This window comes from Argentina silus (genome assembly GCF_951799395.1).
Source record: "Argentina silus genome assembly, chromosome: 17".
Taxonomy (NCBI): domain Eukaryota; kingdom Metazoa; phylum Chordata; class Actinopteri; order Argentiniformes; family Argentinidae; genus Argentina; species Argentina silus.
Genome location: NC_139671.1, coordinates 571,651 through 586,650, shown reverse-complemented (window position 1 = coordinate 586,650; position 15,000 = coordinate 571,651). Strand labels below are relative to the sequence as shown.

Here is a 15,000-nt window from a genome sequence, read left to right as displayed (position 1 = left end):
GGATGTAAACCAGGGACGTACTGTACAGACGTTGTTATAACGACCAGGGGTGTACAGGCGTTGTTATAGCAACCAGGGATGTAAAAAACAACAACAACAAAAAAAACGGGGATGTACAGGCGTTGCTACAGCGACCAGGGATGTACAGGCGTTGCTATAGCGGCCAGGGATGTACAGGCGTTGCTATAGCGACCAGGGATGTAAAACCAGGGATGTAGACGGGCATGAGGGACGCTGACATGGGGAGCGGACAGAGACAAAGAGGGGGAGGGGCCAAAGACGTGGTGAAACATGCGTCTGTCTGCATGCAGATGGGAAGCGTTTAGAGAAAGAGCAGGGGGGAGGCTGGCGGAGGTAGAAATCGGAGGACGGGCTCGTTGTAATGCACGCAATGGAATGAGGAACGGTTATCAAACACAAACGTCGTAATGCACGGAACGGAATGAGGAACGCTGTGTCTGACACCGTTCCTCATTCCGTTCCGTGCATTACGACAAGCCCGTCCTCCGATTTCTACCTCCGCCGGCCTCCCCCTGCGTGCAGAGCCACGGTGAACATGGAGGACGTCCGCTAACATTCATACTTACATCCCTGTACAGCCAAATCTACAGCCCAAACCACCAAATCATACAGAAGGCAGAGTGAAAGAAAGCACAACACCGTCAGTAACAAGCACTTGGACCGGAAGGAAAGAAAGAAAAGCTGTATTTCGTGTAAATATAGAGAGAGAGTTTGACAAAAGGCATGCATAGAAGGGCCTCAACATACGAGAGAAGGAGAGAGGCGTCTCGCACGTTCGCCATTGGAGGAGGCGTCGCCACTTACGTCAATGTAGTTGGCGTTGATGTAATCGGAGGAGGGGTCGTCTTCCATGGGTTGTAGGATCACCCTAGAATGATCGTCTGCGAGGCGACACAAGGTTGGAAACAGGTTGGAAACAGGTGGGAAACAGGTTGGAAACCGGTTACAAACCAGTTAGAAACAGGTTCCAAACAGGTTCCAAACAGGTTAGGAAGATGACGATCTCAAGGATAACGATAAGTTCAAGACCAACGTCTCCTTATTTCAGGACAGCTGGCTCATGTATGATTACATGGTTCTAAGCGAATTCAATAAGCTTATTTCCAAAAACACATTGTTAGAAGGTACATGTATGTATATGAATGCTACATGTACTGTATGTATGTGTATGTATAGAATATGTATCTATCAGGGGAGGCTGGTGGAGGTAGAAATCGGAGGACGGGCTCATTGTAATGCATGGAATGGAATGAGGAACGGCATCAAACACCATACTATTGTGCATTCCTTTCCATGCGTTATAATGAGTTTCTACCTCCACCAGCCTCCCCTGTTCTATGGTATCAGTGCCACCCACTTCATTGGAGGTTCGACAAGACTTACATGCAATGATGTTGCCATAGCGATTCTTGGTTCTGTTCTGCTCCTTCTTGGCTACGTCCCAGGAGGCAGACTGGCCCTCAAAAAAACTCTGCAGGAAACAGAGAACATGACGGAGCCAGGGGGGTCAGCCCATATGTTTTCTATGCCTGCCTGCCTGCCTGCCTGTCTGCCTGCCTGCCTGCCTGTCTGTCTGTCTGTCTGTCTGTCTGTCTGCCCGCTACCCTGCCTGTCTGCATGTCTGTCTGCCACCTTGCCACCCTGTCTGTCTGTCTGTCTGTCTGCCCGCTACCCTGCATGTCTGTCTGCCACCCTGTCTGTCTGTCTCTCTGCCCATCTGTCCGTCTGCCACCCTGTCTGTCTGTCTCTCTGCCTGTCCGCCTATCTGGCCTGTTTGGCCTGTCCCGTAGTGGTAACATGTGGTTTGTAGAGGACATTTGTAGAAGTGGCTAGGTGGTATGTGGTGTGGTGAGCTATACCTCAGGACATGGTATTGACTACTACAGCACCTGTGGGCTCCACTGTGTCATAGATTTGCAACACAGGTCCAACCATCAGATACAGTCAAACAGTAGAGAACACTAACTGGGAGGTGGCCTCAGACTAGAGACATACATGCCTAACTTTGAGGTCACCGTATCTTTGTGTGTATAAAGTGATATATTATATATCCATGTATGTATAAATGATTGTGTTCCTGTATCTGCAGCTGAGCCTGTCCCAATACTTCCTCCTGGCCTATAACCAGCTGAGCCTGTCCCAATACTTCCTCCTGGCCTATAACCAGCTGAGCCTGTCCCAATACTTCCTCCTGGCCTATAACCAGCTGAGCCTGTCCCAATACTTCCTCCTGGCCTATAACCAGTGGCTTCCAGGAAAACCCTCCCTGCAGGGCTGTCGTCTCCACCACCGCAGCTCACACCTCCTCCTACCGCCCTCCCCCCCGTCATCCCCCCATCCCCCCGCTAACACAGAACAACAGACAGAAACTCCCCCCATCCCCCCGCTAACACAGAACAACAGACAGAAACTCCCCCCATCCCCCCGCTAACACAGAACAACAGACAGAAACTCCCCCCATCCCCCCGCTAACACAGAACAACAGACAGAAACTCCCCCCATCCCCCCGCTAACACAGAACAACAGACAGAAACTCCCTGCAGAAACTCCCCACAGCCAAGCCTGAACAGGATGTGACATCACTGCCGTGACATTTAGCATTTAGTTTGTGAAGAAGTGAAGAAAGAATGGTTTTTGAGTAGTAGTAGTAGTAGTATAGTAGTAGTATAGTAGTAGTATAGTAGTAGTAGTATAGTAGTAGTATAGTAGTAGTAGTAGTAGTAGTATAGTAGTAGTATAGTAGTAGTATAGTAGTAGTAGTATAGTAGTAGTATAGTAGTAGTAGTAGTAGTAGTATAGTAGTAGTAGTAGTAGTTATAGTAGTAGTAGTAGTAGTTATAGTAGTAGTAGTAGTAGTATAGTAGTAGTAGTATAGCCATGTTGTCAGAGGGTGTGCACACTGTGTTGACTTTGAGATTAGTAAGACCCTGTTGAGGGCTGAGAGAGAGAGGGGGGGAGAGAGAGAGAGAGAGAGAGAGAGGGGGGGGGAGAGAGACACACACACACAAAAAGAGAGAGAGAGAGAGATATACAGAGACAGAGAGAGATAGACAGAGACAGAGAGAGAGAGAACGAGAGAAAGAGAGAACGCGCGCGCGAGAGAGAGAGAGACCCAGCTGTCTGATGTTTAGGTTAGGTGTACGTCAGGGTTAGGTTACGAGTCTGACCTCGTACTCCTCCTTAAAGCCGTAGCTGTCGGAGGTCTTCATCAGGTTGATGTGCTGCAGGAGGTCAGCCACCCTGATGGCCGGGTGCAGCTGGCCCGTCTGATAGGGCGACTCGGTCCCCTCACAGTGGTACCGGGGCACGTCCAACAGGCGACTGGACTCAGCTGCCGCTGTGTGGTTCTCATCTAGAGAGAGGAGGAGGAAGAGGAGGACGGGGAGGATGAGGAGGAGGGAGGGAGGGGGGGGGAGGGAGGGAGGGGGAGGGGGGAGGATAGAGGGGTTAGGAGAGGTGGGTGAGAAGAGGAGGAGGAAGAGGACGTGGGTTAGGAGAGGTGGGTGAAAAGGGGAGGAGGAGGAAGAGGAGGTGGGTTAGAAGAGGTGGATGAGAAGAGGAGGGTTAGGAGAGGTGGGTGAGAAGAGGAGGGTTAGGAGAGGTGGGTGAGAAGAGGAGGGTTAGGAGAGGTGGGTGAGAAGAGGAGGGTTAGGAGAGGTGGGTGAGAAGAGGAGGAGGAAGGGGACGTGGGTTAGGAGAGGTGGGTGAAAAGGGGAGGAGGAGGAAGAGGAGGTGGGTTAGAAGAGGTGGATGAGAAGAGGAGGGTTAGGAGAGGTGGGTGAGAAGAGGAGGAGGAAGGGGAGGAGGAGGAAGATGGTTACAGCCTGGTAAAGGATCACCACCAGTCACTCCATCCACAACATCACTCAAAGAACACATACACACTATATACATCTGGCTCTTACAAATATACACACATCTTAGAGAGAGAGAGAGAGAGAGAGAGAGAAGGATCCAGGTCCTAGGTAATCTGCTAGAAGGATGTATACACAGACTTACCGGTAATGGGCACTTTACAATACAGGCAGCAAGAAGAGAAAGAAACAGTTTTAAGGAAGGTCAACGTTGAGCACACGACGTCTGCACACAGAAATGATGACGTGACATGACTTAACAACATGACATGACTTAACAACATGACATGACTTAACAACATGACATGACTTAACAACGCGACATGACTTAACAACATGACATGACTTAACAACATGACATGACTTAACAACATGACATGACCTTAAAGCCTAATCCTGGACAACCATTTGTGGTCGAAGTAAACAAAGGAACAATGGATCGACGGTAACCATGACAACGGCTTCACAACATGTGAAACACTTGACATCATCACACACGTCTGGAGGGACGGGAGCTACCACACGGACAGCTAACACACGACCCAGGGGTGACACAACCACTACTGCACAGGGCTGGCTAGAGGAAGCAACGACAGACAAGACTGGGTACACAGCAGCAGCAGCAGCGGCGGTGGTGGTGGTGGTGGTGGTGGTGGGAAGGGGGTGGGTGGAGGTCTGAACAGTCACGGTGGTACACTGCTGCCCTCCAGTGGAGAGACCCTATAACCTGAAGTTGTTACTTATTAACTAAATCACAGCAGCCGAGTCGATCCAACATGGCGTCCGTACCTATTCACCGACTAAACCTAGCGTGGTTGAGGTTAGCGTTTATCTACCAACCCATACTCCTCACTGCGTCTACTACATGTTATATTATTATATTATTATTACTGTATAACTTTATACGAGGCCTGTTCAGCCCGATACTGTTGTTTCATGTAGCGACTCCTCCTCTGTGTTGTGTCATTATGTAACAGGTTGAATCAGGGCTGAACTGCAGCCCTTCGCTGGCCGGCGGCGGCCCGGTGACAACATGCAGCTATAATAACCCGCTTCACAGCAGAGACACGCCGGCCTGAGGGGGCTTTTAATCCCCTGATAAACTCACACTGCCAGCCAGCCGTGAGGACCCTCCCGCGGCCAAACCCTCGCCGTGCTCCATTCCCAGGCTGGCTGAACCCTAGCCCTGAGAAACTCAGGCTGCCAGCCAGCTGTAAGGCGTGAGCTGGGAAGCATATCCAGTGCCCAGATGAGTCCAGAGTGCCCTAAAGTTCGGTGGGCTGGTCCAGTGCCACAGTGCCCCTAAAGGACTCATCTTCTGTGGGCTGGACCAGTGCCACAACAGCTCTTGAGCAAGGAATAGCCTGAACTGTCTTTATACTGGCACAGGAAATCACCACTGGACACCATTCCTAGTTTCTCCTCTGAAAACATAAATAAACTATGGCGTTCTAGGGTTGTGGAAAATAGATGACTATTCAAACTATAGTATTAGTAGGGCTATTGTGAATATATGACTTGTGTTCTATAACAGTCTTTGGACTATGGTATTGAAAGGGTATTGCTATGGTATTAATAGGGTATTGATATGATATTGATAAGGTATTTAAAGAGTATTGATAAGGTATTGATAATGTATTTAAAGGGTATTGATACGGTATTGATACGGTATTTAAAGGGTATTGATATGGTATTCAAAGGGTATTCATATGGTATTTAAAGGGTATTGATAAGGTATTGATATGGTATTGATGTGGTACAATGTAACAGGGACACATGCAGGACAGGGGGGGCGTGGTCAGACACAAGCACCAGGCCTCACCTAGCACAGCGGTGGGAACCAGGGGGTCGTTAGGCACTGTGGGGAAAAACAGCTGATGAGGAACATCCTACAACACTGCTGCATCACACTGGTATACCTGGGAGTAGTGGGGAGTCCAACCCCCAAAAGTCCGCTCCCATGTGGAAAGGGAGAAGAATCGACTCTCAGACTCTCAAATTCCACTGCTAATTCATGTCTGAGACGACACAAACGGTAGCTAACGTCTCGTATAGAATGGCAAAACTCCTCCCAGTCAAGTTGCTATTTTGAGTCGAGAAAGAGTACTAACTGCACCAATACACCACTAATACCAGGGTCCGGTCCTAGTCTGGTCTGGTCCGGTCCTAGTCTGGTCTGGTCTGGTCCTAGTCTGGTCCTAGTCTGGTCTGGTCTGGTCCTAGTCTGGTCCTAGTCTGGTCTGGTCTGGTCTGGTCTGGTCTGGTCCTAGTCTGGTCCTAGTCTGGTCTGGTCTGGTCCTAGTCTGGTCCTAGTCTGGTCTGGTCTGGTCTGGTCTGGTCTGGTCCGAGTCTGGTCCTAGTCTGGTCTGGTCTGGTTCTAGTCTGGTCCTCGTCTGGTCTGGTCCTCATCTGGTCCTAGTCTAGTCTGGTTCTAGTCTGATCCTAGTCTGGTCCTAGTCTAGTCTGGTTCTAGTCTGGTCCTAGTCTGGTCCTCATCTGGTCCTAGTCTAGTCTGGTTCTAGTCTGGTCTGGTTCTAGTCTGGTCCTAGTCTGATTTGGTCTAGTCTGGTTCTAGTCTGGTCCTAGTCTGGTCCTAGTCTGGTCTGGTCCTAGTCTGGTCCTAGTCTGGTCTGGTCCTAGTCTGGTTTGGTCCTAGTCTGGTCCTAGTCTGGTCTGGTCCTAGTCTGGGCTCCATACTTACATCTGTTGGTGAAGTTGTGAGAGTCCATGAAGGTGACAGACATGGGGTCGTCTGCGTGCAGGGTGCTCTGGTCGGCGTAGCTGCGATCCATGGCGTTCACCATGTGGGTCATCTCCTGCCGAGTCGTGCCGATTGCGTCCTTACGTTTCTTGGCCAGTTTCCTGGAGGGTTTGGGCAAGCGGGGATTAACAGTGTGACATCATCGTTCACGACATCATCAGTGTTACACACCACGAGGAGGAGGAGGAGGAGGAGGAGGGAGAGATAGGTGAAAGGGGAAGGCTCGTCTCCATGACAACAGACCCTAGGGTTGGCTAACATCCAATAATATGTGCAGACCCTTATAGATGCTGTTTTAGGGTGAAGTATGATACATTACTGAAGGACACATACAGTGGTATAAGGAAGATCAAGGCGTGAAACCAATGCAGGAGTTCCCTTTGCTCTGAGGAAGAGAGTTAGAAGTTGCATGCTAACATAGCTCGCTCGTCAGCTCAGTTTGGGGCCTTGCTGCATGCTAACATAGCTAACTAGTCACCTCAGTTTGGGGCCTTGCTGCATGCTAACATAGCTAACTAGTCACCTCAGTTTGGGGCCTTTCTGCATGCTAACATAGCTAACTAGTCACCTCAGTTTGGGGCCTTTCTGCATGCTAACATAGCTAACTAGTCACCTCAGTTTGGGGCCTTGCTGCATGCTAACATAGCTAACTAGTCACCTCAGTTTGGGGCCTTGCTGCATGCAAACTTAGCTAACTAGTCACCTCAGTTTGGGGCCTTGCTGCATGCTAACATAGCTAACTAGTCACCTCAGTTTGGGGCCTTGCTGCATGCAAACTTAGCTAACTAGTCACCTCAGTTTGGGGCCTTGCTGCATGCAAACTTAGCTAGCCACAGCTCTGACAAGACATCTACAACAATACTGTCTGCAGTGGCACATCTGATGGTCATGTGACCTGGAGAGGGGTTGATAGGGTTGGTAGGGTTACTATGCCAGATCACTGTGCATTGGGTAAGAGTTACGGTTAAGGAGTCTGAAGACCAGCTGACTGGCTGGCTGGCTGGCTGACTGACTGACTGGCTGACTGACTGACTGGCTGGCTGGCTGACTGACTGGCTGGCTGGCTGACTGGCTGGCTGGCTGGCTGACTGGCTGGCTGGCTGACTGACTGGCTGGCCGGCCAAAGTGGGGTTGGAGTCCCCTACTAGAGCAGGAGAGAAGGCCTTCACCACCCAAACACCACACCCTCCTCCACCAACACTCAGGGCAACCAATAGGAGGCGTCTTCTGAGAGCCCAACCAACAGGAGAGGTCTTATGCGAGAGCCCCTCCCACACAGAGAGAGAGAGAGAGGACTCTAGACAGACACGGTTTACCATTTTAGCCCAGATCCTTTCAATGGACAAGGTCCAGTCAATGGGAGGATGGATGGGGTACGTGAGTTAGTGACAGACACCCACATGCACACATACACACACACATACATACATACACACACACACACACACACATGCACACAGAGAGAATACAGGACCACAAGTGCAGCATTCTTTTTTCAAATAACACCGCTTTGGTCCTCCTGACTGGTGAGGCTTTGGAGCATGTTGGAGCAGGTCAATGGGGATGAGACTGGATTGGTCAGAGCGAAACGTGCGAAGCGTTTTCACTTGAAAAAAGGATACTGCATCTTTAAAAGACTACATAGCTAACCCAAGGACAAGTGTTTTGTTTGTTGTTGTTTTGTTGTTGTTATTGTTGTTGTTGTTGTTGTTGTTTGTATTTACTTACAGGTAATATGAGTATGAATAGTAGCTCCTCCTGGCCAGCCAATCAGAGACAGTGGGATAAAGACATGATTGTGAATGCAACGTGTGAATCAGCAGAGTAAAGTGCAACAGCAAAATCTGTCTGAATAACTACTTCCTACTTCCTGCGGTTAGAATGACTACTTCCTGTTTGGGAGGTTCATCTGACATGCATTACTTCAATCTGGGCGTCATGCAGGTTACATTCCTGTGTAATTGAAGATTGTGTGCAGAGAAATTAATTAAATTCATTACAAACATGCAGGTACTGTGGCTCATCTTCTGAATTTGGAATTGTGCCGATTCATCTGTCATGCATTGAGAAATAGCCTCATTCGACTGGACGAGCCACCTTAAGACTGTTGGTGTCACACCGTAGGTTCACACTGTGACCTGTCATCATTATATATGTAAGGTTATTTACATAATATAGAAAGAACATGACCTAATAAGCATATGGATAAACACAGCTGAAAAGAACAAGCTGCTAGCTCCCTGCAAAACAAGCAATGTCATGGACCACCATTTTAAAGATGCAGTATCTAGGTTCAGTTCAACAAGGGAACCCACAGAGGCAATGACTCCATCAGATCAGTCAGTAGAGTTCTTGATCTGGGAGTATTGAGCTCCCCGGGAACCTGGTGTTTGTAACATCGTTGTCAAATATCACTTCACATCTTTCCCTCGTACATGGTGAGACCATTCAAATAAAAAACAGGAAAATTAACATACAGATGTTGTAGAGGCATGTATGTCATGGTATCAGTCTACACTGACAGAGAGATCACCCAAGGCAGCCTGCACTAAATCCTCACTGGGAAGACAATCATCAAAGTGACCGGAAAACATCCAAAACAGCAGATCTGATAACCCTTTCCCATCACAGCCAGGGCTGAAAGGTCAAAGTTCATAGATGTGTTCACCATCGGTGATCAATCCAAGTGATCGGAGGTGAGGAATGATGCTTCGTCATCAAACGGGATGAGAACGGATGACTGACGTTCTGCTCTGTTGGTCAGATGGTTTATTCCTAATAACTGATCCACCTCTGGTTGATATATTTCTTAACTATCATTAAGAGATATCATGGTAGAGCAGGTAGACTATCTAGAGATAATCTACCTTCTCTACCATGGTATCTCTCAACTATCTAGAGATAATCTACCTTCTCTACCATGGTATCTCTCAACTATCTAGAGATAATCTACCTTCTCTACCATGATATCTCTCAACTATCTAGAGATAATCTACCTTCTCTACCATGATATCTCTCAACTATCTAGAGATAATCTACCTTCTCTACCATGGTATCTCTCAACTATCTAGAGATAATCTACCTTCTCTACCATGGTATCTCTCAACTATCTAGAGATGATCTACCTTCTCTACCATGGTATCTCTCAACTATCTAGAGATGAGCAGACTACTGTATGTGAATGAGAGTCTGCATATTTCACTGGATTTCAATGTTCCCTTGTGATGAAGGGGTCTGAAGGAGCACTGTTCATCTCTCCAACAACAGGAGGAAGGAAAGAAATGATTGTCATCCAGACCACGTCTCAGGAGTAGGGGAGAGAGAGAAAGAGAGAAGAGAGAGTGAGAGGGAGAGGGAGGGGTAGGAGAGAGAGAGAGAGAAAAGGAGAAGTGAGAGAGAGAGAGAGAGAGAGAGAGAGAGAGAGAGAGAGAGATGGATAGGGCAAGAGGGAGAGGGAGAGAAGAGAGAGGAAATACTTTCATACCTGACCTTCTCCATCTTATCTCACAAAGCAAGCTTGGAACAGCTCCACTAAACCCAAAACACCCAGAGAAGAACATGGAGGAAAGACAGGGAGAGGAAGGGAGGGAGGGAGGGGAGGGGAGGGGAGGGGAGAGGAAGGGAGGGAGGGAGGGGAGGGGAGGGAGGGGAGGGGAGAGGAAGGGAGGGAGAATGAAGAGGGAGGGAGGGAGGGGAGGGGAGTGGAGGGGAGGGAAGGAGAGAGGAAATAAAGAATAAAGCTGACCTGAAAAGAGAAAGGGCATGACAGAATAAAATGTCTGAAGTTGAAAGGTTGGGGGGGGGTGGGGGGGGGGGGGGGGGGGTGGCTTTAGATGAGCAGGGGTCGTTAGAGACGACTCCCTCATTGTTCCTAATTGTCCGAGCGCCAGGAGAGTCACAGAGGCTGCTCTACTAATTAACATTCACACAGAGTGTCAACTCATCAGTACGCACAGTCACAGCCAACGCTGGCACTCTCTCCTGTCTGTCACAGAGAGACATCTCCATCACAGCCTTCCAGAGAGACGGAGACATCTCCATCACAACCGCAACCGGAAGAGCCGCAAACAAAAAAAAACCTAGAAAAAGACAAGAGACGTATAGATTTCTATACGTAAAAAAAATATCACAGATCGCTGCGGTTGCTCTCTGTCTGCAGGCCTGCGACGGTGTAAACATCTCTAATCATCTCACACTCTCATCAGTTTCACCCCCCTCTCCTGTTCCTTCGCCCCTGTAGGATCTCGGTTGGGACTGATGCCTAGATCACACGGCTCGCTCCGTGAGCCCGGAGGGAAAACACGGTGAAATCAGCATGAAGCTGCTGTGGATGACCATGGCCATGTGGGTGGAATGAGATGTTTGACTGATGTATGTGTGATCACCGAATGATCCACTCTCATCCCAATAAGGCAGGAACGGAAACGTGGAGCTCTGCCAAACGGCCACAAGATGGCGCCGTTTCTCTTTTAAAGACAGAAACAGAGAGAGAGAGAGAGGGCGGCAGAGAGAGAGAGAGAGAGAGAGAGAGAGAGAGAAGAGAGCGAGAGAGAGAGAGAGAGAGAGAGAGAGAGAGAAGAGAGCAGGAGAGACAGAGAGAGAAGAGAGCAAGAGAGAGAGAGAGAGAGAGAGAGAGAGGGGGAGAGAGCAAGAGAGAGAGAGAGAGAAGAGAGCAGGAGAGACAGAGAGAAAGAGAGAGAGAAGAGAGCAGGAGAGAGAGCGAAAAGAGAGCAGGAGAGACAGAGAGAAAGAGAGAGAGAGATAGAGATCAAGAGAATGAGATTGAGAGCTCTGGGTACCGGAGCCCCACTACATACGGAAGCGCTCAGGAAAGACAGGCTTCCAGAACCACCATACAGATCCCCCCCACACCACAACGGGGACCAGGCATTGATTTCTTCCTTTAAAACAATCTCCGTCTGTGACTCAGAGAACAAGCCGACCAGTAGGCTGTCTCTTGCAGCTCCGGAGCTCCTCCCAGGCGCTTGACTCCGACAGGCCGACAGAGTTCATTACAAACTCTTACCTGACAAACTGAAGCTGATCAATAGCAGGTTTTCTGGGTGATCACACAAGCACATCACCTGCTCGCCCTCCTGCCCTGCCTGGCCTGGCTGCCTCCTCAATCACATTTACTCCTCTCTCTCTCTCTCTCTCTCTTTCTGTGTGTGTGTGTGTGTGTGTGTGTGTAGATGACATGGGATGGAATAGAGGGTGCTCATGGTGTGTGTGTGTGTGTGTGTGTGTGTGTGTGTGTGTGTGTTGCTTCAAAGCCAAAATACAAAGCAGCGGGGCAGAGCTAGGATGAAGGCGGGACTAGGATATGTCACTCACCTCTTCTTGACCAATAGGATGGCGACCAGCACCAGGAGGATAAACACCAGGACGCCGGCGCTGATGCCAGCGATCTTCACCACGCGGTCCGTCTGCTTAGCCGGGTCCGGGATCACTTCAGGCTCCTCCGTCGCTCCTGGGGGGTGCGGAGGGAGGGGGGGAGCGGGGGGCATCATTAACACATCAAACGTTAACACACACACACACACACACACACACCGATGTTGTTAGATAACCACACCAATGTGTATGCCTGTGGTTGGATCACAAATGCATCAGAATGTCCAACTGACCAATAGGATTCAAATACACTGACAGCTAGCGCCATCGGTCTTCAGTCACACACACGGATGTCACCGTTCTGTTGGATGAGTTTGATGGCATGAGGAGGAAGACTCTGGCCATACTCTAGACTCTCCCCGCGGTCAGGAGTTAGAAGCAACTATAAACTACAGATCCCAGGTGTACCACTCACAGTGGAACTACAAACAGAGAGTGACCCCCCCCCCCACACACACACGGTTCATAACTATTCACCGCTACGAACATGAAAACTGTGATATGAACAGATCAACATAATTTAAAAAAAAAATAAAAAACTATGGATATATTTTCTTCCGACTTAAAAAAAAAAAACGTAAACTCAGCATAAGGCAACAGACGACATGCATCAGAGAATCATAATACAATAATCCGGATCTAATGCAAAACTATCAACAAGTAAAACATAATCCCTCAGAATCACTCTCTGCCCACTCAGCACTCAGCCAAATGCACTTCCCAGTAGACATGTTATTGTAGAAGTCCTGACACCTGACCCTTGACCTCCATGTGACCCCCTCCAGGGTCACAGCCCAGTTCATAACCCTGCCCTGTTGATAAGGTAGATGCTAAGTGGGATCCCTGGGACGACCCTACCCTAAACCCTTAAGATGACCTTAATCATAACCTTTACCCTAACCCTAAACCTAACCTTAATCATTACCTTACCCTAACCATCTCTCCATCCCCATCTTTCCATCTCTCCATCCAGCACTCCTAGCCCCCCCTCCTCAGGATCAATCCATGGCCTACTTCTCTCTCTGCAGAAAACAGCATCTACACACACTGGCATCTGTGGCACTGCAGGGCATACTCTATTGTCCCCCCCCCCCCCCCCCCCCCCTCCTCACAGACCACTCCACTGTCTCACTACACCCCCCCCCCCCATCCCCTCTATTGCCCCCACTCCTCCCAGACCACTCCACAATCACTACCCCCCCCCCCCCACCTCTCTATTGCCCCCCCCCGACCTCTCTACCCCCCCCCTCATACTCCCAGACCCCTTTATTAACTCACCCCCCTCCCAGAATCCGCTATTCCCCCCCACTCCTCTATTGTCTCACCCCGCCCCCTCCCCCTCCACCCAGACCACTATCCAACTCCAACCCCAGGGCAGGAGGGCACCACAGCGTCCTGATGTGACCTCCTAAGATGGCCGCCACTTTCCATCCAACCGTCATCCCTCTATAAGCCCACATCAATCCCTTCCATTCCCAGAAGAGGTCTGTGTTTGTCTGAAATCACATTCAGCTCCTACCACTACGGCCCAGGCACAAAACAAAGCCTTCCATTATCTGCAAACGTTTTACCTGGGAGACACTGTGCGAAAGTGGGGTATACTGTTGCAGCAGTGTGGGACAGTTCCACAGATACACCCGTGATCAGACAGATCTGTCCATTCATAGATCTACGAGAGGACCTTGGAGACCACGTCCAACAGTCAGCCAACACAGACAGATGGACATGGACTTCATGAGAGGAAACAGGGACGGGCTCCAGAATGGGTTAGGAACTTGGATTTCTTTTGATTCAATCATAAAAGAACAAAAACAGAAAGCGAGCCAGTGTTCGACATTTCAGCAATTTTCAAGAGCACATTTCCCAAATAAAAAAGAGCACAAATGGATAGACAGACACACAGACAGAGCAGGGGGCCCGATGGGACTGTCTGGTCTGTGCATGATGGACACCCCCCCCCCACACGCACACACACAACCTTCATTCTGTCTGTGTACCCCTCCACATCTAATTTTCTGCCCCCTCCCCACCCCCCGTCTCCCTTCAGGTTGGAGAGACACATGTCCCAGGGGAGGAGCACATGTCCCAGGGGAGGAGCACATGTCCCAGGGGAGGAGCACATGTCCCAGGGGAGGAGCAGGACAAACTGTCCTTGTCTCTCAGAGTGGTGTTGCCCTCTGGCCTCGCCGCAGGCTGGACGCACAATCACACTACAGCTACTGAAGGCACACCACGCTGCTAGCTTCAGAGGGCGACGAGAGAGGTCTAAACCAGCAGAGCTCTAACCAGCAGAGCCCCAGAGCTCTAACCAGCAGAGCCCCAGAGCTCTAACCAGCAGAGCCCCAGAGCTCTAACCAGCAGACTCCCAGAGCTCTAACCAGCAGACTCCCAGAGCCCTAACCAGCAGAGCTCCAACCAGCAGGGTTAAAAGGTTATTAATCATCTCTGCTGCAGCCTGATACCAAATGTTCCACAGCATCATTACTGACATAATCCCTGCCTCTCCTCCAGAATACGTATGTTTCTGTGACTGCTTGTTACCTCGAGTCATGACAACGCACTGGAGGGGATCCTAATGGAATTGGATTACAACCATTTGGAAGATAACATTCCACATTCCGCTGCTTAAAAAAAAAAAAAAAAAAAAAAATCCTGTCTGGGTTGCTCTGACAACCTCTGGGCCAATAATACGCCTCTGACTGCATGTACATGACAGCTGGTACAACAACAAAACTGCCACACTCCCAGACCTGATTAATCTATAGCCCTATCTAGGTGGTTTGAGGATGACAGTTCAGAGGATGAGATCACTCTGGGCATCTATATTCTCCTCCCGAGCACGATTACTTCTGAGGGAGACACCGGTCTCACCGGACAACTATAACCCCAACCCCCACACGTCACGTCACATCAAATAAGCTGTAGGAGGGGCCACTTGATTGGGGGGCCCATCTGAGCCATCATCCGTTG

General features: G+C 49.6%; 1 protein-coding gene across 1 annotated transcript in view; it reads right to left on the bottom strand.

Annotated features, from left to right (window-relative positions):
* ptprk (protein tyrosine phosphatase receptor type K) overlaps positions 1-15,000 on the bottom strand; it is a gene marked incomplete at its 5' end in the record, with an annotated part of 74,407 nt that overhangs the window by 9,184 nt on the left and 50,223 nt on the right. The window contains 9 exon segments of the mRNA XM_083688716.1: positions 826-902; positions 1,405-1,492; positions 3,189-3,373; positions 5,698-5,733; positions 6,577-6,737; positions 8,365-8,394; positions 11,971-12,106; positions 13,602-13,699; positions 14,028-14,223. Coding sequence (XP_083544842.1) covers positions 826-902; positions 1,405-1,492; positions 3,189-3,373; positions 5,698-5,733; positions 6,577-6,737; positions 8,365-8,394; positions 11,971-12,106; positions 13,602-13,699; positions 14,028-14,223 — 1,007 coding nt within the window.